This window comes from Artibeus jamaicensis, unplaced genomic scaffold, assembly GCF_021234435.1.
Source record: "Artibeus jamaicensis isolate MK-2021 breed Jamaican fruit bat unplaced genomic scaffold, CSHL_Jam_final contig_332, whole genome shotgun sequence".
Lineage (NCBI taxonomy): Eukaryota > Metazoa > Chordata > Mammalia > Chiroptera > Phyllostomidae > Artibeus > Artibeus jamaicensis.
Genome location: NW_026521788.1, coordinates 1,918,705 through 1,942,124, shown reverse-complemented (window position 1 = coordinate 1,942,124; position 23,420 = coordinate 1,918,705). Strand labels below are relative to the sequence as shown.

The following is a 23,420-nucleotide window of genomic DNA, read 5'->3' as shown; positions in this document are numbered from 1 at the left end:
ATACTAGCTCATCCTCATCTTTACCTTTTTGACATACCTCAAGGTAGGTTCTTAAGATGGCATTCAAAGACCTTTATTATCTATTACTAAATCAGTACTTGTCAACCTGCCTCTACAATAGACTCACCTGGGGGAGTATTTTAAAGCCAGCTGGATGGCTGGCTCAAGACCAATTACATTACAAATTTTTGGAGGCTGGGTCCTGAGCATCTCTGTTTTCAAAAGCTTTCCAGATGTTTCTTATGTGGTTGGAAAACACTACCTTAAATCCTAAGGCATTATTTTATGGTACAGTTTAGTGAGAAAAATTTGGGCTAGTTTAGAGACCAAAGTCTTGAAATTCTCATTTTGCCAATTACTAGCTCTGCAACTTTGGAGTTACCTTTATAGAATGGTAATATTCTAGCTCACAGGATTATATCAAATGAGAACAGGTATACGCACTTTATAAAACAATAAAATGTTATGCATATATTAGGCATACAGAAGGTACTTAAGATTTTAGTGTAACAATCCAATGTGGCAGTTCCCTGCCCCCTATCTCTTTCATAGTTACATTAATCTGGGCTGGTCCAGAATACAAGTTGAACACAAAGGTACTTGATGGGTTCGTTTGAAGCATACTAATAGCCTATAGGAGCCCATAATTCTTGCCTTGAGTTTGGCTTTCCCCCAGCTTGGTCCTTGGATGGCAATTTTTGAGGAACAGAATTGAGCTCTGAAACCTGTTCATATTTTGATTTCTTCAGTGCAGCTTTTATTCTCAAGAAGAGTAAGGAAACAATATAATACATAATTGTTTGGCTTCTCGATTAAAAATTAGGTTTTTTATAGTGAATTAAACATTTGTACTTACTGAATTTATTTATTAAATATTGAGTGCCTACATGTGCTCAGTACTATTGTAGGTCCTTGGTATATGGTAATGAACATAACCAAAAAATTACTTATATGAAGCTTAAATTCTAGTGAGGTTTGTGTCCCATAAACTGTCAAATACGATGAAGATGGTGATTAATGGTTTACATGAATGGTATGTTTAGTTTATACCACTTAATCTTACAGGGTTTTTAAACTAATGGCAACTTATATCAGAAGTTGAATTGTCTTTTGTGAAATAAATAAAGTTAGTTTAGCAATTATTTATCTTGACACATTTTATTATTACAGTATTTGTAGGTGGAAAGAATATACACATGTGTAGATATATAGCTTGCTTTTTTTGTCTTCCATTTTTATAAACAATAAGCAACTGTTTATATAAACTTTTAAATTGCTGTCAGTAAACAGTTGTTTGAGGGTAGTGGGGAAGTTGTGGGGGTTTTTTTTAGTGTCATGGATGATTTGGGGTCACAAATCATTGACCTGAAATAATAACCATTTATAAACTCAAACCCTTTATTATTTAGCTCTCTGAACCTTGGTCAGTTTTTATTTTCTTCATTGCCACACTTCTTTAAGGAGGCATCTCAAAATTAGGGTTAAATGTGTAGAGAATACAAAGAATAACAAACTATAAGAATGGACCTCAGATTCATGGTCTGGGCCTCCTCAGAAATGCTTCTGGAAATTTGACTTCTGTGTACCCCATCTCACAGTAAACACTCAGGAATTTGTTGAGGTTGTTTTGCATCACTTACTTGCACCTGGTGAGTTGGCAGGGCATGAAGCCAGTGTTCCCAGAACAGTCAGATGAAGGAAAAGCGAGTAGAATAATTTGCTCCCTGCCTGCCTCCTTTAGTGCAAAGTGATTTAGAATCTTTTCTTTGTGAGGGTGTTAACTACACATATACATTCCTTCAGAGAATATTCTGGTAGGATCATACTTTATTGTCTTCTGATTTATATAACCATCTTAGTTTCCGTTAAAGCAATTTCTCATTCTCTTTAATCGCCTCTATCCAATTTTGTCAATTACAGGGCAGTTCTTGGAATTATATCATTAGGAATTAGTTCCCTGGCTAGGTAGCTCAGTTGGTTAGAGCATCATCCAGATAAACCAAGTTTGTGAGCTCAATCTCTAGTCAAGGTGTGAAAAAGAAGCAACCAATGAATGCATAAATAAGTGGAACAATAAACCAATATTTCTGTTTCTCTCCCTCCCCCTTTCTCTCTCCCCCTCATCTCTCGCCTTTCTTCCTCCTCCCTTCTACCACAGAATCAATAAATTTTAAAAAGTCATAGCAGTTCGTTATATTTACTTCCATCTGTATATACAAAGTAGAAACTTTACAAAGTCACCTTTGACCAGTATCCCCAGTCCCATATCACCCCATACCTAACCCACTACCATAAATGGTTTATAGTCTTCCTGTCTTATATATGTTATATAATAGTTTTTTGTTTCTAAAAGTTAAATTAATTTACATTTGCTTTTTAAAATACTGTTTTGAGCTCTGTGCCATGCAGCAATTAAAGAATATATATATAAAATATCCATCTTAACATACCACTCTTTTTAATCCTTTCCCTGTTTATGACATTTAGGTTTTTATTTTCTCTTTATAATTTGACTTTCATTCCCCTTTCTTGTCCTTGGCGCTACTAAAAATATACTAAAGGTCATCAGTAATTTCTTAAGCAGTAAACTTAGTGACTACTTTTTCTTGGTCCTCATGTCTTTGACATATATGTGTTGAAAATGAAACTGATCCACCACCCCCTGACTTCCTCACTTTTTACTCCCTTCAGTAATGTAAGTATGTTTCAATCCTCAGCATTTACCAATCTTCTTGGAAAAGTGTAGCCACTTACTATCTTTTCACCTCTATTTGAATGCTCCCAGGTGTGTCTTTGTCCTGATCTCTTTTCACATTTTAGTGTCTCATTTCTAGCTGCTCAGTACACATTTCTATTTGTATACATTGTATTACTAGCACTTTTACCTATCTAAACTACTGATATTTGCCTATCTTTTTACTTATCTTGAACTCTCAATGTTTAGTGTTTGATAGGACCATTCTTATAGTCTACCAGCCATAAAACTTAAGTATTTTTTTTCTTTTTTTGCATCTTTCCCTTCAAGTCTACTTGCTTCTCAAATACTACTTTTGACTCCAGTTTTTCTCTTCAACTCTGACTTACAAAGTAGTACCAGAATTAGCAAAGGCACAATTATAATCATGTCCTTTCCATGCTTTAAAATTCTCTAGTCTTTACATCTATCAGATAAAATTTAAACTTTTAAGATCCCAGCAAAGAGATTTGAATCTGCCTCAGCCTACCTTAACTATACTCTTCTGCATTGCATGTCACTGTCCTCTGAGTATTTCTTGCTCTTTCATCTCCTTATTTTTGCTTTAGATGACTTAACACCTAACTCTTACCCATCTTTATAATTAAGTTTTTGTATCATCTTGAAGCATTGCACTTCAAGCCTTCAGGCAGAGTGAGTTACTCCTTCCTGTGTATCCATAGAATCTTTATGCATTTACTATAGTATATCACATTGTATTATAAATTTTTTAATGCACCCCCCTCCCCCCCTCCCGACTGGTATAGCTCAGTGGATTGAGCATGGGCCTGTTCATGCTCAAGCAAAGGGTCGCCAGTTCCATTCCCAGTCAAGGCACATGCCTGAGTTGCAGGCCAGGACCCCAGTAGGGGACACATGAGAGGCAACCACACACTGATGTTTCTCTCCCACTCTTTCTCCTTCCCTTCCCCTCTCTCTAAAAGTAAATAAATAAAATATTTTTAAAAATTTAATGCACCTAACCTATTCCATGTGTCAGAGCCTTTGATACTCACCTTTACCACCACCATGCATATTCAACTGGAAAGTCATTGAAATCAGAAACTCCTATCCCATTTCACCACAAGGGCCTAGTACATTGGAAACATTGTTGAATCACTGTCTTTCTTTTCATTATTTACGACATATTAGTGGTTGGAATAAAACACCATTTAAACAATTGTCTCATTTCCTCAAAACCCTTCTGTATTTTCTTATTGCTAATTAAGCTTAAGTTCAAACTCTTGAGCCTGGCCTTTAGGACCTCCTGTAATCACATGTATTATGTTTCCTTTTATGTTCAAGACACTGAGTATATGGCTGGCACCAACTACCTTTTCAAAGTGTTGCTTCTCTTTAAGAACGAGTACATAAGTAAGTATATGTCTTTTGCCCAAGCCGAACTGATTTGTTCATTGTCCTCTGAAGACAAGATTTTCTTTTCAGCATCTTGTCTTTCAAAGTTCTATCTATTCTTCAAGACCCACGTTAGGTTCTGCCTCGTTTATAAAGCTTTTCTGACCATTTCAGCCAGAAATATTGTTTATCTCTTGTTGAGACTCATGTAGCAATTCTTTACATGCCATACATACATACTCACCTCCCAACTCTTTACATACCATAATTCATAAGATAATGAAAGATGACTATTATATGGCACATTGAAATAGACTAGAAGGCGTTTAGAACTCTGGTGAAAGCTCCTTGTGGCTGCTTAAAAGTACTCTAGCAACTGGCTATAATTTCCTTAGAAATGAGAAATGGAAATTTTTATCAGAATACACTCAGTATAACAGCATGGTGCAGAGACAAAAGCTAAGTGAGTCAAGGCCTAGGTTGCATCAATGCCCCTCTTAACTTGAAGCCTTGAGCAGATTACCTTTCCAGGCTTTTGTTTCCTTAAGATGGCAATAATAATGCTTGCAGAGTTTATGAAGATCAGAAACAAAGGACATGGCGTGAATATATGCTCAATAAATGACTGCTTTTGATGTGATGTATTGAGTTGGCCAAAAAGTTTATTTATTTTTTTCCATAAAATAAGACACATTTTTTCATTTTTACCAGTAACTTTATTGATTTGCATATTTTGAGTATGTTGGCTGTCTCCCACATGGCATAACATTGATTATTCTCTATTAATGTCTCGATTTGATCACTATCAACTTCAACTGGTCTGCCTGACCATGGAGCATCATCCAGCAAGAAATCTGTAGCACAAAACTTCGCAAACCACTTTTGACACGTTCAATCAGTCACAAGCACCTTCTCCATACATTGAACAAATTTTTTTGTTGTTTCAGTTGCATTTTTACCTTTCTTGAAATAATATGCCAAAAATATTGCATATTTTCTTCCATCTTCAGTATTAAAATGGCTACACAAAAATTCTCCAATTTTGATGTTTTTTATGCACACTGATGTGACACATGTCACAATACAGTCTAATAAAATTGTTTCGAATGAAGTTCAAGACAACTAAGTACTACTAGAGTCATCTTACAGAAAAGAAAAAAAAAAACTTTTTGGCCCATACCCAATGTTTCCCTTAGCATTGCCCTTATGTAGTGTGTCACAATTGTGGTTATATCTCTTTGATTAATCCAGATAGTTTAACTTCCATTCCACTGGGGTGAACAGATACAAAGAGATTTTTAGTTTTGTTTGTGTAGTTCCTACTCTAGAATACATGGGACATGATGCTTTTAATCCTGAGACAAAGTAACAGTGCCGTTTTTTCCATTGTCAAATGGGGCCTTCCTTGCAGTGACCAGAGTGTGGATCTCTAAGCTTGTTTTGAATTAGTGCTTGTTCTGTTTTGTAAAACTATCAAGCAAATACATCAAGGAACTATATATGATACAATAACAGCTATTTAAAGCTTGTTTCATTGCTCTCCTATATCCTGGAATTAATTGTTCTCTTCTGTTACACTTAAGTTTTCATCAGTGATCTCTGGGGCAGGAGTCTGAGTTCCCAGATTTCTCTAATAATCCAAAATAGACACTTGTAATTTGAGTCTGCAAAGATAGGCTTTACTGCCAGCTGTTTTGTTGGATTACGTATCTTGCTTAGTTAACTTAACGTTCAAATGAAAAACTCTTTCATTGATAAGTTTTCTCCTCCTTTTTTCATATATTTTTTAAATAACTAACTTAATCATACAAAGAGTGGATGACTCACAAATGAACCCTATGAGGTGAGGTTATGTTTGTCATCCACCCTTTTTGAAGCTAGTTTGTACTATCTGTATCTTAAAACCCTCTGCTCCAGACCTTTGGTCTTCTCGTTGTTCATGACCATTTGTTCATTTCTATCTCTAAACTTGTTTATGCTGTTTTTCTCACTTTGAATACTCTTATTCCTTTCATTTTTTTCATTCCCCAAGCCAACTTGAATTCTCATCTGTAGTGCACTCCTTTTCCTGAAACCTCAGCTATTTCATTCTGTGTTTCTTACTATCATCATCACATTTCTGTATTATATGTAGTCTCTAACATCTATGTTTTATGTGGTGGTTTCTAGTGTACTGTATATTGGTTCTGTGCATATATTTGTTCCTTGTGGCATCAAATAATGAATGTACTTAGTAGGTACTCGAGTTAGTAAGAGATCTTGAGTAATCTTAGATTTAAGGCAAACTAGCCGTTCCTTGCACTGTTTATAATTTTTACTATTAGGAAAGATATATAACTGGAAAAAAGTTATATTTAAATGACCTAGAATCAAGTGACTGGTCTTTTATAGAGTAGCATGCTATACATACAGATTAATATTACCCATACCAGTAAGGCTGTACATTTATTTTAAGGAATAAGTAATATTCTTTAGATTTGTCTAGCTTAGTTCTGTTTTCTTGTCTTCTTGTTTTCACAGTATAATAGTAATTTGTTCTTTGATCACTGAAGCAACCATGGTAATTTCCAGATCTCCCCTTTCCGTACTTTGTAAACTAATGTGCCACAACTTGGTTGGTGGAAAGTTGTGGAAGCAAATAGTGTGTACATCAGCAAGCCGGGGGGCATTTAGAAAAGCTAATGGGAGGACAAGACATGTGGAAGAAGATGAATTAAGAGAATTTTAATGAATATCCTAATCATTGGTGGTGACCTATTGAAAAATTTGGGGGGAGAGGGTAGGCAGGAAACCAGGACTTTTCCCACTGAATATTAGGGTGCCAAGGAGAATTGCTTTGTGTGTTAATTTAGGTAAGAAAATGCATCCATAAAATCTAAGCATACATGTAAAGTTGACACCATCTTTTTTATCTTTATCAATGCCATTATTACTAGTGTTCATTTGGTGGTTATATATGTACCAGGCAATTCTTAAGCACTTTTATGATTACTTGTTTAATCCTTTATAATAGTGGATCTTAACAAAATGTTGTATTATGCTGAAAGCACCTTTGGCAGTCTGGTTAACCTATAGGGTCCTTCTCAGAATGTTTTGAAAGAATAAAACAATATTTAGGATCAGAAATGAAACCAAGTATATTGAATTACAGCTATTAAAATATTAAAAATCTGACATAGTAATCGGAGCTTTAACACATTAAAATATAAGCTCTGTTGGTAGTTATGATAACTAATTTCAGACTAGCAATGAACTAAATGTTATTTGGGGATCTATACATGGTAAAGTAATATGAAAATTTCTGGTCACTGTCCTATTTCATTTTTCTTTTTTAAAAGATTTTTGTGTTTTAGAGAGATGAGGGAGGAAGGGAGAAAGAGAGGAAGAGAAACATTGAAGTGTGAAAGAAACATTAGTCTCTTGCCTCTCACACACCCTTAACTGGGGACCTGGCCCGCAACCCAGGCATGTGCCCTGACAGGGAATCAACCTTTTGGTTTGCAGGCCTGCACGCCAACACTCAGTCCACTGAGCCACGGCAGCCAGGGCACTCTCCTAATTTTTTATTGCTACATTAATATTAGTATGATTTGTTTACATTCATCATTAAAGAAAAATTAAATTTTATTGAGGTTAGTGTGAATAAACAGGTAATTTTTTCCCCATCCAAATTTACCAACCCCCATAAGTTTTCATGGATCCCAGATTTTAATGTCCTGCCTTAAAACAGCTGAAGGGGTCCTGTCATTAAAACGTATAAGTAGTGAGCAGGGATTTGAACTCAGGCAATCTGGCTCCAAAGCCCAGGTTTTTTAACTCAGAATATCCTGAGCTCACATAGTCTTTTTCCTAATTTTAGCTAGCCTTTTTCCTTAGAAGAAAAGATCTGAAGCATTTTACTTACTTTTTAAATTTAAAACCAAATTTTAAAATGTTTACATTGAGTGAGTTGAGACAAAAGAAAGAAAAATGGCTAGAGCAGAGGTTCTCAAACTTTAGGTAACACGTTCCCCTGAGGGGCTTACTGTAAAATATAATGTTGGTGGTTCCTCAGAAAATTCAAAAGTTACCTATGATCCAGCAATTCATTCCACTTATGGATATATACCCAGAAGTATTGAAAGCAGGATCTTAAAGACATATCTTTATATACCCACATTCATAGCAGCATTATTCACAATATCTAAATTATGGAAGTCCTAACCGATGAATGGATAAGCAAAATGTGGTATATACATACAATGCACTATTATATTTTACAGTGCAAATGAACCTGAAGGGTATTATGCTAAGCAAAATAAGCCAGTCACAAAAAAAGACAATCACTGAATGATTTTACCTATATTAGGTACTTTTTGACTAGGTAGTAGTCAAAATCATTAAAACAGAAAGTACTATGTAATGGTGGTTTTCAGGGGTTGGGGGAAGGGAAGGAAGAATGGAAAAATGTTTTTTAATAGATACAGGTTTCAGTTTTAAAAGGGGAAAAGAGTCATGGGAATTGTTGGTGGTGATGGTTGTACATCAGTGTGAATATGTTTAATACCACTGTACTGTGTGCTTAAAATGGTTAATATGGTAAAATTTATGTTAAATGTATCTAACCACAATAAAAAAAGAAAATAATTTTTAAATAAAATTAGAAATAAAAATTCTAATTGTAATGTCAGGTCCCACACCCAGAATTTCTGATTCTGTAGGTCTGGAGTGTGGCCTGAGAATTTGCATTTCTAGCAAGTTCTCAGATGATGTTTGTGTATCACACTGAGCACTGCTTTCCAAGAAACTAGAAGATTGAAAAGAAGAGGGGGAAATGATTTAAAGAGAAACTCTTAGTTTGGTCAGAAATTGACAACCTCTTCTTGGGTGTGGACATTGAAATATTTTGGGCTTTGTTCTTTGAAATAGAAAACAACAGATTTTTCTCACCAACAGATTTTTCTCACCTTTTAAAAATATTCAAATTGCCATTCCATAAATTATAATATTAAAATATGTAATAACTTGAATTAAAGTAGAATTATGTTGTATTTACCCTGAAATGCAAATATTATGGAATTATTAGCAAAAGTTTTTAATTTCAAAATGTTTGGTTTTAACCTAGCTATTTTTATCCAACAAATGACCATAATCTAATAGCAAAATCAATAGCATACATATTTTGGCCAGTGTGAGAAATAGATAAGCTTGCAAGGCTTAAAGTACTTACAGTCTTTTCTGCTCACATTCCAGTCAGTAGGAAACAAAACTGTTGACAAAAAAAAATACTTTATGTATTTATAAAAGCTGTTTATATGATTGTTCTAGGGCCATCTTATAGCCAACTTTTCTCTGTATCAAAACTGTATTACACATAATGGGAAATGTGCCCCAAACTGATTAACCTAAAAAAAACCAAACAAAAAACTATGGGTTTATATACGTGAACATCTTTCAGTTCCCTCTGTGTTCTTCAGGCTCACATGGTGCCTGTACCGCTCCTGACAGCAATAGTCGCACAATTTTTCCTGCTTTCAAGCCCAGTAGAAAAGAGATGTCTTTGTACCAACTTTCCTCACAGCAGTTCTGAGGTTCATTCTGATAAAACCAGCTTTATGGTCACAGCATCCCAGTCACTGTAATCTGGGAGATCAGATACCCCTTAAACCAACAGTCTAAAGATTACTCTTCCTAGAGCTGGGGATGGTGAAGAACTGCCTAAACCATGTACATGGCTGACGTTGGAGGGAAGTTTTCCATAGAAAGCATGAGATACTATTTGTTCCTTAAAAAGAGAAATTGTGTTGTACATTAAAGCATAAGTTTCTACTCTCCCCTCTATTCTAAGATCTGGAGAAACTGTAAACCAATTATTTTCAAATATGTCTTTTCTCCCTAAAAGAGTGGAGGTAGGGAATTGGGGAATAAATAGCTAAAATAGATTGCAACGAGGAGGGAGTAGGGTATGGGGAAAACATAATTATCAGACCTTCTCAGGTGATGTGTCTGGGGAGTCTCTCAGAAGTTTTTGTTCATTTGTTTTTTAATGAGGGAAGAAGGGCTTCATATACATTATTTGCTCCTTCCTTTACTTTTCTCCAGCCCTGAAGATTAATAATATTGTCTTACAGGCTATTTACCTAAAAATGTTCATATGACAGTTTTTATATGCTTTACGTCAATTTCCCTGGCCTTTATTTCACAGACTAATGTTCTTTCTCTATTAGGTAGATTAATTCTAAGTAGATATATTCTTTAGAACTTAATATTTTTGTACTGTTATATATACTAAAAAATATTTACTGTGTTTTGCCTTGTATAAACGTGCTTCCATGTATAATGCCCACCCAAGTTTTTGGTCCAACCTTTCAGGAAAAAAATATTCTGTTTCAATTTTTTAATTCAACTTTAGTTTATTTATATTTAGATACTTGTTTTTTGTATTATTTTACCATTTATTTTTGAGCATACAGATACTGTTACTGCTTTCTAGAGTTACACTTTCAACACATAAGCATAAATAAAAAGTAAAAACATTTACATAGGTAGGGATTAGTATTACCAATGTATAATGTGCATCTTTATTTTTCCCTCAAAAATTTGGGAAATAAAACATTATACACAGCAAAATACGGTAGTTATTAGAAGCAATTATTTGTAACTTAAGCAAATTAAGTAATTGTCTGCTGCATACAGATGCTTTCTCCAATCTCTGATTTTTTTTTTTAACCTGCTGTTTCTCCATCTCAGCAGTTCTCAAAACTGTATTGTACATCAGGATCACCATTAGGGCTTGTTAAAACACATTTCTAGGTTGTCCTCCAGAGTTTCTGATTCGCTAGATCTGAGGTGGAGCCAAAGAATTTATAAGTTACCAAGTGATCCTAAAGCTGCTGGTCCAGGGACCTTTGTTTTGAGAATCCCTGTAATAAAATAACTTGCCCCAGATCAATTTCTACTATCACTCCTCCCTGAAGCCTTTTCTGATTCATCCAAATTGATCCTTCTTAAAATCAGTGTACTGGAACCTAAAAACAGATTTCTTACCTACTGGGCATAGCCCCACTTAAACTACAGGGTTTTCCAGATAGACAGAATCTTCCATGTATTTTGTGTGCAACCACATGAAACCAGTAATTGTTTGCAATTTCTATAATTTTCAGTTGCTTGTTCTGTACTTTAACAAAACTTGTGCTATTATAAAAGTTCCATTTTATATTTATTTGCATCTAAACTGCAATTTTTAGGTGCAGTTTTAATTTACTATTGTTACCAGAAGTTTACATTATCGTGGGCAATACTGTTTGATCTAAAATGACCATCACCAGATTTACCGTTTAACTGTTAAAATAAATAAAACATATATGTGGTAAGCTGGTAGATGTTGAGAACTAGGCAAAGTTTTTTAGAATATTAATATCACTAAGGTTTCTTCTATTTTTTAAGATTTTATTTATTTATTTTTATAGAGAGGAAGGGAGGGGAAAAGAGAGGGAGAGAAATATCAATTGATTACCTCTGACCAGGGGACCAAACCTGCAACCCAGGCATATGCCCCAACTTCCCATGAATTGAACACCCACTTTTCACTTTATGGGACAATGCCCAACCAACTGAACCACACCACTCGGATCAATAAGGTTTCTTTTTAACTATCTCCTCTGTAAGATAATTTCAGTTTACCTCTAATGAGCACTGTCTTAAAAATCCAAATTTGTAAGCTGTATACTTATCACTATGAATCAATAAAACAGTTAGTTGTATTAACACTTCTAATTAAGCTTAATTTCTAATAAGTTTCCACCATAAATTATTGTTCATTTAGCCTACCATAGTTTTGAAATTGGAAAAAATCTGAAAGTGCCTGCTTTAAATATCACTTGAGTACCTTCTGAAAAGTAAAACCGTAAAAAATGTTCAGGGGTAAAGTACACTGATGCCTGCAACTTTGAAGTGCATCCAGAATACAATGAATTGTTGAAGGAATGTGTGATAAAGCACATGTACATCAAAATGATAAGAATTACAGAATCTAGATGTTGGAAATATGGGTATTCACTGAGAGATTTTCAAAATCTTTTGGAATGTTTGACATTTTTCATAATAAAATGTTGGCAAACATTAACTTACACTTACCCAGAATTTATGGAGATTATACATATAAATATATTGTGTGTATGAGATTAAAATATGAAATTGCTATTGATTTAAGTCAAAAACAAATATAGGCAATTTCATTAGGTTCAACTTAGTATGAAGATTGTTCTGAATAAACATGTTTTTTCAAGTCTAACAAAAATATTAACATGCCATTAAATTTTTTAGTAGACATTTTTTACATTTAATTTTTTTCTAATGACTTAAAATGGCTTAATTTAATATTTGACTAACCTTAATACTGATTAATGATGCTACTCTAGCTGTGCTTATATGCATATACTTACATCGTTGAACGTTTCTACAGTCTTGCCCACCCCCTTACTATTTATCAACATGGCCAAGACAAAGAAATATGGCCCAAATGAAAAAACAGAATAGAGCCTCAGAAAGAGAGCTAAGCGAGGAGATCACCAACCTATCTGATGGAGAATTTAAAGCTCTGGTAATCAAAATGCTCACAGATCTGATTGAGCTTGGTCAAAAAAATGAAAAAACAAATGAAGGGTACCCAAAGTGGAACAAAGCAGAATGTTTAGGGATCCAACAGTGATGGGAAGGAAACCAGAACTCAATAAAAGGAACGAATAAACATCCATCCAGATCAAAATGAAGAAACAAGAATTCGAAAAAGTGAAGAGACTCTTACCTCTGGGACAATCTGAAATGTTCCAATATCGGAATTATAGGGGTGCCAGAAGGAGAAGAACAACAGCAAGAAACTGAAAGCTTATTTGAACAAATAATAAAGGAAAACTTCCCTAATCTGGCAAAGGAAATAGACTTCCAGAAAGTCCAGGAAGCCCAAAGAGTCCCAAGGAAGTTGGACACAAAGAGGAACACACCAAGGTACATCATTATTAAGTAACTCAAGATTAAAGACAAGGAGAGAATCTTAAAAGCTGCAAGAGAAAAGGAAAGAGTTACCTACAAAGGTGTTCCCATAAGGCTATCAGCTGATTTCTCAAAAGAAACCTTACGGGTAAGAAGGGGCTGGAAAGAAGTATTTGAAGTCTTGAAAGGCAAGCACCTCCATCCAAGATTACTCTATCCAGCAAAGCTATCCTTTAGAATGGATGGGCAGATAAAGTGCTTCCCAGATTAAGATCAAGTTAAAGGAGTTCATCATCACCAAGCCCTTATTATATGAAAGGTTAAAGGGACTTGTCTAAGAAAAAGAAGATAAAAAATATGAACAGTAAAATGACAACAAACTCACAACTGTCAACAAATGAACCTAAAATAAAAGAAAAACAACAGAAACAAAAACGAAGCAAACAACCAGAACAGGAACAGAATCAGAGAAATGGACATCACACAGAGATATTTTAATGGGGAGGAGGAAGGGAAGAATAGGGAATAAACTAGGAAGAAGAAGCATAGTTAGTAGGCATAAGGGAGAGTTTAAAAATGGTATGGGAAACAAAGGAATCAAAGAACTTAGTATATGTACAACCCATGGACATGGACTAAGCAGGGGAATGCTAGTGTTGGGGGGGCAGGGTGGATGTGGATAGAGGGGGAAAACTGTAATAGCATAATTGGTAAAAAAAAATTCTTAAAACTGTGAACATTAAAATGACAATAAACATGTAACTATCAATAAAAAAAGAGAAAGTTTCTACAGTCTTCCTATATTTTGTTACCAAAGTGATACATCTTATTTCCCAGATGTATACAAATATATTTACACAATCACCTCAGTTGTGGGGAAAATACATAACACCTTAATTAACTGGTCTATTTCTTCTATACTTGTCAATCAAAATTTTATGCAGAAATTGTAGGTTAAAACCTAAACCATGGAGAGTGGTAATAGTTGCACAAGAATGTCAAGGTACTTAATTCTACTTAACTGTACTCTTAAATGGTTAAAGTAGTAAGTGTTGTTATGTATATTTTACCACAATAAATTTTTTAAAAAGAAAGGAGGAGGGGCATTTTTAGATAACCATAAGGATAGTGTAAAGGTCCAGACAGCTTGGCTGAGGTGGGTCAGAGGTTCAGCATGCTAAACAAATGCTGCCTACCTCCCATTCCTGCCTAGGTTGTATGAAATCTAACTGGATTTGAAAGCTGAGTAAAATCACAATTTTGGATATTGTTGCCATGAATTTAGTTCAATTTAATTGGAGCACACAATTAAAATTCATGTTCTGCAGGAACTAGAGATCTCATTCATCTTTAGTGCCTGATTACATAGTCTTTCCCCTGAGCTAGTTATTCTGAAAGAAGCCACTTATCTAATTAAGTGAAAAATACACAGTAGGTAAGAAGCTTTAATTAGCAGTTGTTTCCACTTGTGCATTCATATTTTAATTGGGGGGAGAGAGATTGAAAGGTCTCATTGAGTTATATTGTATTTGCCCTGATGGAACTTGTCAAAACCTAATTCCACAAGAACAAATCAGACCTCATGGTACCTGTTAAAACAGAATGGGAAAATATTACAAATTTAGCCATCTCAATAGAATTTTTTCTTAAAATAAGAAGCATACAGATTTCAGATATCTAGATTTCAAGTATAATAAATATAATTCCAGAAAAAGGAAAACCAGCCCTGGCTGGTGTGACTCAGTGCATTAAGTAAGCACTGGCCTATGAATCGAAAGGTCACCAGTTCAATTCCCAATCAGGACACAACACATTCCTTGGTTGCTGGCCAGTTGGTGATGTGCAAGAGCCAAATGATCAGTGTTTCTCTCCCTCCCTTCCCCTCACACTAGAAATAAATAAAATCTTTTTTGAAAAAAAGAAAAACCATTCATACCTATAATGATTCATGTAGGCCAAATTTTATCGTATCATTATCCTAAACAATTTTTTTTTCTTGCAAGATTTTACTTGTTTGTTTTTAGAGAGGGAAAGAGAAACATCACTGTGCAAAAGAAACATCAGTTGGTTGCCTTTTGCACCACCCCTCAAACAGGACCTGGCAAGCCAGGCATGTGTCCTAGCCATGAATCGAACTGGTGATCTCGTTTGTAGGCCAGCATTCAATCCACTGTGCCGCACCAGCCAGGGCCTAAAACAGTTTATCTTGGTGTCTTCCTCTCTTCTTTCCTTTGGGTGTTTTTTTTTTTTTTTTTTTTTAATAATGTTTCTCTTTTCTTATAGTTACGCTTTACCAGAAAGAGAAATGGGTGGGGGGTTTTCTTCAGTTGATAATTAAATGAGAACATATATAAAATCACTTGTGCAATACTTTAGTTTTTCAAGTTCAAGAGATTAAAAGGTTAGTGTTGAAATGGGGGAAACACTGAATTTCATATATTTCTGTGCTTACCACCCCTCAAAAAATTAAGTCTTATAAAACAAAAGCAGCTTGAGGATTGCCTCCTTGGGTTCATTACAGAAAATAAATTACTAGAAGGATGGAGGAAATTACATAAAAACAAAATTCAGAAAACACATTCTGCAGATGAATACAACGGAAATCTGAAAAAAAAGAAACTATTCTGCCAATAATGTATTGATGGTCTCCTCAGTCTTTTAATGTAGAACAGAGTTATAATATGCCATAATAGGCTCATCTCATTAAGTGGGGGCTGCAGTGGAGAGAAGGATGGGGTCTTCAAGATAATGTCATTATTTTCTCTTTTAATTTACAGAAGTTGTTGGGTGTGTTTTGCCACCGATGAAGATGATAGAACAGCTGAATGGGTTAGACCATGCAGATGCAGAGGATCTACAAAGTGGGTGCACCAGGCTTGTCTGCAGCGCTGGGTGGATGAAAAACAAAGAGGAAACAGTACCGCCAGAGTGGCATGTCCTCAGTGCAATGCTGAATACTTAATAGTTTTTCCAAAGTTGGGTAAGATCTTTAAAAGTAACACAGATATATGTGATGTTATTATATATAACTCTGTGATCTTGGGTTTATTTTAAACTGAGTCATCTCTGCCTTTTTTGGTGAATTTCTTATTCTGTTTCTGTTGTTTCCTCTCTAAATGTCAGACATTTATTTGTTTTGCTAACAGTTTACATTATTTTTTAATGTATCCCCAGATCCATTCATTTGTCTCTACATTAGATGTTTTCATTTGGTTAAGTGAATAAAGGACTTGGACCTCTAACCTTGTGGATAAAATCAAATAACAAAGCTACAATAAAAAGCCGAACAAAGAGCTTCATTCTCTGGAGACCATTGGTGTAGGAAAAAGAAAACAATACTGTGTTCTTCCTAATACTCTTAATTCTTCTATTAAGAAATAAAAGTAGGGAAATGAAAGATTTAATGAAAGACAGTGTCATCATCTTTGGAATCCAACGTATATGGTTTTCTTTCATGAAAACTGCTGTCCTTTTTCTGCAAATTGGCAAGCAAGGAACACCCTAAGATCTTTGAGGATGGAGCTAGCATTGAAAAAAAGTATAGCAAACTGTTGAAAGGAAGCTGTAACTAACATTGGTGTTAACTTAGCATCTTCCATCACAGCCATATGTTCATGAACTGGTGTCTTTCTCTTTGGTGTTTATGCCATGCCAGTTATAACCATTTTTAATACAATCCTTAGCTGTAGTCAAGAGGTATATGAGATTTATATAAATTGTATTTAACTGTTCCTTTTCTTACTCGATAGTTCTACTAAATTAGATAATCCTGGTTTTCAACTATAGGTTGTTGGGAATAGTGGGGCATATAAGATGATTCTGTTAGATATTTTAGATTTTCAGATATATGGAAACAAATATTATTGCAAGAATTCTCACTGAAAACTACAAACAACATGAAATGAGATCCTGAGTTGACAGTGGTTGGTACTCCCCGGTAAAGGTGAATATTTCATTTGGAAGATGGCAGTGGATGAATCTACCCTTTGGTGGTTTCAGTTCCAGGAAGCATGTTCCTAAGTCCATTGTGGTGATTGAATGATGTTCTTGAGTATACCTTATGTTGATTTCTTTTACAAGGAAATAGAGTGGCTAAATGTTGGAAAAGCCAAACTCTTTTGTTAGCCATTTGTATCATGATTTGGTCTTCATATTTTATCATTGAAAATTGTTATTTCACCCTCAAATAATAGGTTCAAATTCTTTATTCTATGTCATGGAGATCTGCCACTTAAGTAAGTCACAGATAATCATAGAGATTTTTTTTTACCTCATCAGTGTCATGAAAAAAAATTATATCTTTTATCTGAGTCGTTTTAGTAGCATCTTTTCTCCTGGCAAGATAAAAGAGCATAGTCTTGTATTTGTTTCTTTCTTGACATAGCATGGTAAAGATACCTGCTCAGCAGCTGCTGTTTGAACAATATTCATAATTTTGGGGGCAGCTTTTTAACACTGACTTAAGAATAGAAGGCTTATTGTCAAATGGCAGCTATTGTCTATGAGTGGAGTCATGTGTGAATTGGCTTTCAGGTGCCATACTCTTCCTTGCTACATATATGCATGGCTAGTGGTTTTGACCATACTCTTCCAAGTATACCTTTTCAAATCAAGGTTGAAAAATAATTGTTGATTAAAAGAACTTTCTTCTCTATAGCATTTTTTCACTGGTAATCAGTTGCCTAATGTTTTTTGATGAAGTATATACCAGAAGTTGATTTATACTCAAAACACTAGTAGTTTTGTACAACCGTAAACCAAATTATTTAAGACCATACATCTGTGATAGTAATTGTTCTTTCTCACTATGTACCACACATATTTTATAATGTCCAGTAGTGGCTTCTGATGATAGAATTTTGCCAGTAGATTGTTTTCTCTCTGAGCATATTTGTCATTCATTTTGAAGTGACCATAGTTTATCTGTTTTTGTTAAAATAAGTTGAAGTTCCCTTGCCTGCAGTTTTTAATATTTGCTTTCAATGGCAAAATTTATAATTCAGGCATTGATTGGTTTATTTACTACAGTGGTTGAAAATTAAATGAATGCTTCATCGACTTGTCAATTGTCCTGTGTTTCAGTTCCTGTTTAATAATGTGTAACAGTACAGTGGGGAAAAGGAGGTCTCCAAATGTAATCAACCATTCCTAATTTACTGATCATAGCTCATTCTAACATAACACTATTTTCATTCAATGATCAGTGTTTATCATTTGTGGCATTCTGAGTTTAATGTGTTTTACTCTTCAGTGAACAGTTTGAGGCATTAGTTCATTTCCCTAAATTTGGGGTTTAGCACATTATGATAGTAAGGACAAAATATCTACTTAACCAATGTAAACAATTCACATGATGCAAGTTTGTTAGCTGAAACAGTCCCATATTAACTATCTTTGTAGTATATGTGTGACCCATGAAACATAACAATTAACTTAAAAGAATTTCCTTGAAAGTCATGATTAATCTTACTTTTCAGATTTGTGAAGTGTTTATGATCAAAACTTTTATCACTTTTTATTAAATTGTTAATAAAAACAATTTCTAGACCAGTTAATTAATTGCCAGGGACCACCATTGGTCCCCAAACAACACTTATAAAACACTGGCTAGAAGAAGGAATAAAAGATGAGGGGGTAAAAAAAAAAACAGAGAGGAAGAGATGATGGTTAACAGTCTGTGGAATGATCCCTGTGTAGAAGGTATTTTAAACGGTTTTGTGTGGATTTAGCCTCAGTCTGCTTGGCTAGCTGGCAAAGTCTGTATCTTTTCTGGTACTTACAGTGGTGGCCAGAATGGGGGACAGGGGTGTCAAGGTGTCAAGTATGTGTTCTTAATTGTTGATAGGGAGTATAGTGTGCTCTTTATGAAAAACTTAAGAGGTCTCATAAGACTCATATACCTCTCACTATTTGCCACCTACATTAGGGTTTACTTTCTTTGGGCAATTGTATATATGCAACTACATACTTAAAAGCAATACAGCCCTGGCTGGTGTAGCTCAGTGGTCTGAGCACAGGCCTTCCAATCAAAGGATTGAGGTTCGATTCCCAGTCAGGACACATGCCTGGGTTGCAGGCCAGTTCCCAGCAGGGGACACATGAGAGGCAACCATACATTGATATTTCTCTCCCTCTCTCCTTCCCTTCCCCTTTAAAGATAAATAAATAAAATCTTTAAAAAAAAAAAGCAATACAAAGTATGTGTGGTCTGAAGACCAATAACATTGGAATCATCTTAGGAGCTGTTAGGAATAAAGAACCTTAGCCCCTGCCCCTACCAATCCCCACTTTCACTTCAAAATTTGCATTTTCGTGAGATCATCAGATAATTTATGTGCACATTAAATTTAAGGGGCATTACTTTACTTTTTTAAGATTTTATTTATTCTTAGAGGGGAAGGGGAAAAGAGAGGAGGAGAGAAACATTGATGTGCAAGAGATAACATCAGCTGGTTCCCTCTCTCACACTGCTAACTGGGGGCCTGGCCCACAACACAGGCATGTGCCCTGACTGGGAATCGAACCAGCAACCTTTTGCTACACAGCTGGCACTGAATCCACTGAGTCACACCAGCCAGGGAAAGGAACATTACTTTAAAACATGAAGGAAATACCGGTTAAAAAAGTTTGTCTTCCATTAAAAATGAAGAATTTCTGTAATGTTCAAGACCAGGTAGTAGCTTTTTTTTTTTTTTTTTTTTACCTAAACAGATAATTCAGGGGCGATACCTTGAGGGCAGAATTCTTGATTCCCTTTTTTCCCCCATTTCTTTCAATGTTGTTTTGTACTTTTCAGCGTACAGGTCTCTTTTGTTAAATTTATTCCTAAGTATTCTTTTTGAGGCTCTTTTAAATGGAATTGTTCCCTTAATTTTATTTTCAAATTGCTTTTGTGAGTGTGTAGAATACAATTGATCTTTATATTTTGATCTTGTATTCTGCAACCATGCCGAACTTGTTTAATAGTTCTGACAGTTTTTACGGTTAATTGCTTAGGCTTTCCTATATACAAGATTATTCATTTGTGAACAGAGACAGTTGTACTTCTTTTTCAGTCTCAGTGCTTTTATTGCCCTGGCTACAACCTCCATTATAATGCCAAATGGACGTGGTAAGGACAGAGATCTTTTTCTTTTTCTTTTTCTTTTTCTTTCTTTCTTTTTTGATCTTAAGAGAGGAACAGTTTTTCACCATTAAGTATGTTATCTCTGGGTTTTCAGTAAACTTTATCAGATTGACGTGTTCCCTTCTATTTCACTGTTTTTACCATGAAACAGTGTTGAATTTTGTCAAATGCTTTTTCTGCATCTGTAGAGATGATCAAGTGATTTTTATCCTTTATTCTATTAATATGGTATACTACATTAATTGATTTTCATTTGTTAAACCAACTTTACATTTCTAAGATAAATTCCACTTGGTCATGGTGTATTACCCATTTTAGATATTGTTGGATCTGATTTGCTAAGATTATTTGTTGGAATATAATTGTTCATTGTTCCCTTTTTATTTCTATTACGTTGATATTAATGTCCCCTCCTTGATTCATGACTTTGGTAATTTGAATCTTATCTCTTTTTCCTTGGTCAGTCAAGCTAAGGTTTGCCAATTTTGTTAGTCTTTTCAAAGATTCAACTTTGCTTTCATTGACTTTTCTCTTTTTTTTATCTTCTATTACATTTATTTCTACTCTAGTCTTTATCATTTCCTTCTGTCTGCTTGGTTTAGGTGTAGTTTTCTTTTTCCAGTTTTTAAAGGTGGAAGTTTAAATTACTGTTTTTTTCTAAAAAGATTTTATTTTTAGAGCAATTTTAGGTTCACAGCAAATTGAGAGGAAGGTACAGAAGTACCCCATATACTCCGTGCCTGCTCACATGCATAGCCTCTTTCATTATCAACCTCTTTTGCCAAATACATTTATTATAATCAATGAACAATTGACACATCATTACTATTACCCAAAGTCCATTGCTTATATTAGGGTTCATTCTTGGTGGTGTACGTTCTGTAGGTTTGAACACAGGTGTAATGACATGTATCTACTTCTAAAGTATAATAATACATAGTAGTTTCACTGCACTAAATAAATATCTTAACCCCTGGCAACTACTGATGTGTTCACTGTCTTCATGTTTTTGCCTTTTTCAGAATGTCATATAGTTGGAATCATACAGTATATAGCCTTTTCAGATTGGGTTCTTTTAGTTAGTAATATATACTTAGTTTCTCCATGTCTTGATAGTTCATTTTTTAGCACTGAAAAGTATTTCATTATCTGGATGCACCACAGTTTATTTCTTCATTCACCTACTGACAGACAACTTGGTTGCTTCCAAATTTGGGGCAATTGCAAAAAAAAAAAAAAGTAAACATCTGTGTGCAGGTTTTTGTGGACATGTTTTTAATTTATTTAAGTAATACCAAGGAAAATGATTGCTGGATCATGTGATAAGAGTATGAGGGCAGACTCTAAAAATAAGGAATTTATCAAAAATTGTATATTCTTACATGTTGAGACTTCAGTCACCTTCAGAGTACTCTCCATTTGATACAGTACACCTATCAAGACATTTTTTCCACTGCTCAGAACAGTTTTTTAATTCATCAATCTTGATGTCTTTTAGTGCTTCTGCCATTTCTTTGTTTCACCTCTTCTACATCAGCAAAACATTTCCCTTGGAGTACTTTTGGGGAAACAAAAAAAGTCACTTGGGACAAGATTGGGTAAATAGGGAGGGTGGGGTATAGGGGTCATGCCATTTTGGGGTCAAAAACTGCTGAATACTCAGCACAATGTGGGCAGGTGCACTCATAAATAGTCAAACATGTTGAAAAAGTCTTCAGAAAAATTCAGTATAGCAAAACACGCAGCCACTCAACAACACTAGCTGGTACACTGATACAGATGGGTTCTTAGAGCACTCACCTAGCAGGGGAAATCTGTACTACAAGGAGCACACCCTCCAGAAAATAATTCCAGTTTTTTGGGGTCCTCCTCCTATGTTCAGTTTTGTTAGGAAACTGCCAAACTGTCTTTCAAAGTGGCTGTACATTTTGCATTCCAACCAACAATGAATTCTTGTTGCTTTATGTCTTTGTCAGCATGTGGTATTGTTCGTGTTTGGATTTTAGATGTTAAGTGATAATGTCATCTATCTTCTTCAGTGAGGTATCTGTTAAGTCTTTTGATTATTTTTAAAATCAGATTATTTTCTTCTTGTTGAGTTTTAAGTATTTTTTTGTGTATTTTGTTTAACAGTCCTTTGTCAGGCATTTCTTTTGGAAATATTTTCTCCGGTCTTCACCCTGTCTGCTCGTTTTCTTGATCTTTTTAAAAAAATTATTTATATATAATTTTTTTAATTTAATTATTGTTCAAGTACAGTTTTCTGTCTTTTACTCCCATCCCAGCCCACCCCCCTTAGTTGTTGTCCATGTCTCCTTTATACTAGTTCCCCTAAATCCTTCCTCCCTTTGCCCTGAAATTCCCTCCCCTCTCCCCTCTGGTCACTGTCCCCCTGTTCTCTATTTCAGTGTCTTTGGTTTATTTTGCTTGCTTGTTTGTTTTGTTGTTTAGCTTCCTGTTACAGGTGAGATCATGTGGTATTGTTTCACCACCTGGCTTATTTCACTGAGCATAATGCTCATTTTCTTGATCTTTTTTAATGTAGTCATTTACAGCTATGAATTTCTAAGGACTGCTTAGATTCTTTTTGAACCTGTTGATTATTTAGGAGTGCGTTGTTTGATTTTTACATATATGTTAATTTCCTAAATGTCCTGTTATTGATTTCTAATTTTATTCCACCGTGATCAAAGAACATACAAAGAACAAGACTTCTGTTCTTTTAAATATATTAGGGCTTGTTTTATGGTCCAACATGGTTTATCCTGGCAAACATTTCATGTGTGCTTGAGAAGAAGGTGCAGTCTGTTGTTGAAGGGAGGGTTTTATAGCTATCTAGTTGGGTTCATAGTATTTTCAAGACTTCTTTTTTCTTGTAGATCTTTCACCAGTCTTTCAGGGAAAGGGAGATATTGAGGTCTTCAGCTATTGTTGAATTATCTATTTCTTCAATCACTTCCATTTTTGTTTTATTTTGGGCTCTATTGTTAGGTGTATATATGTTCCTAATTGTTCCATGTTGCTGATGGATTGTCCCTTTTATCATTATAAAATGGCCTTTGTTTCTACTAACAATTTTATAGTTAAAATCAGCTTTTAAGTGTAGGCACTTCTGTTCTCATCTTAATAAGTTAGTAGTAAATTCTTAGGTTACATTCAAGTGAAATTTTTATCACAGTGTGTTTGTATTTATTTTTATTGTTGTTATCAACTAAACATCAATTTAAAATTACA

General features: G+C 34.7%; 1 protein-coding gene across 2 annotated transcripts in view; it reads left to right on the top strand.

The window, feature by feature from the left end:
* MARCHF5 (membrane associated ring-CH-type finger 5) overlaps positions 1 to 23,420 on the top strand; it is a 54,172-nt gene that overhangs the window by 2,036 nt on the left and 28,716 nt on the right. For both annotated transcript variants that reach the window (XM_037156599.2, XM_037156600.2), the window contains exon 2: positions 15,838 to 16,040. In XM_037156599.2, the coding sequence (XP_037012494.1) occupies positions 15,838 to 16,040 (203 nt within the window). The remainder of the gene's footprint in view (positions 1 to 15,837; positions 16,041 to 23,420) is intronic.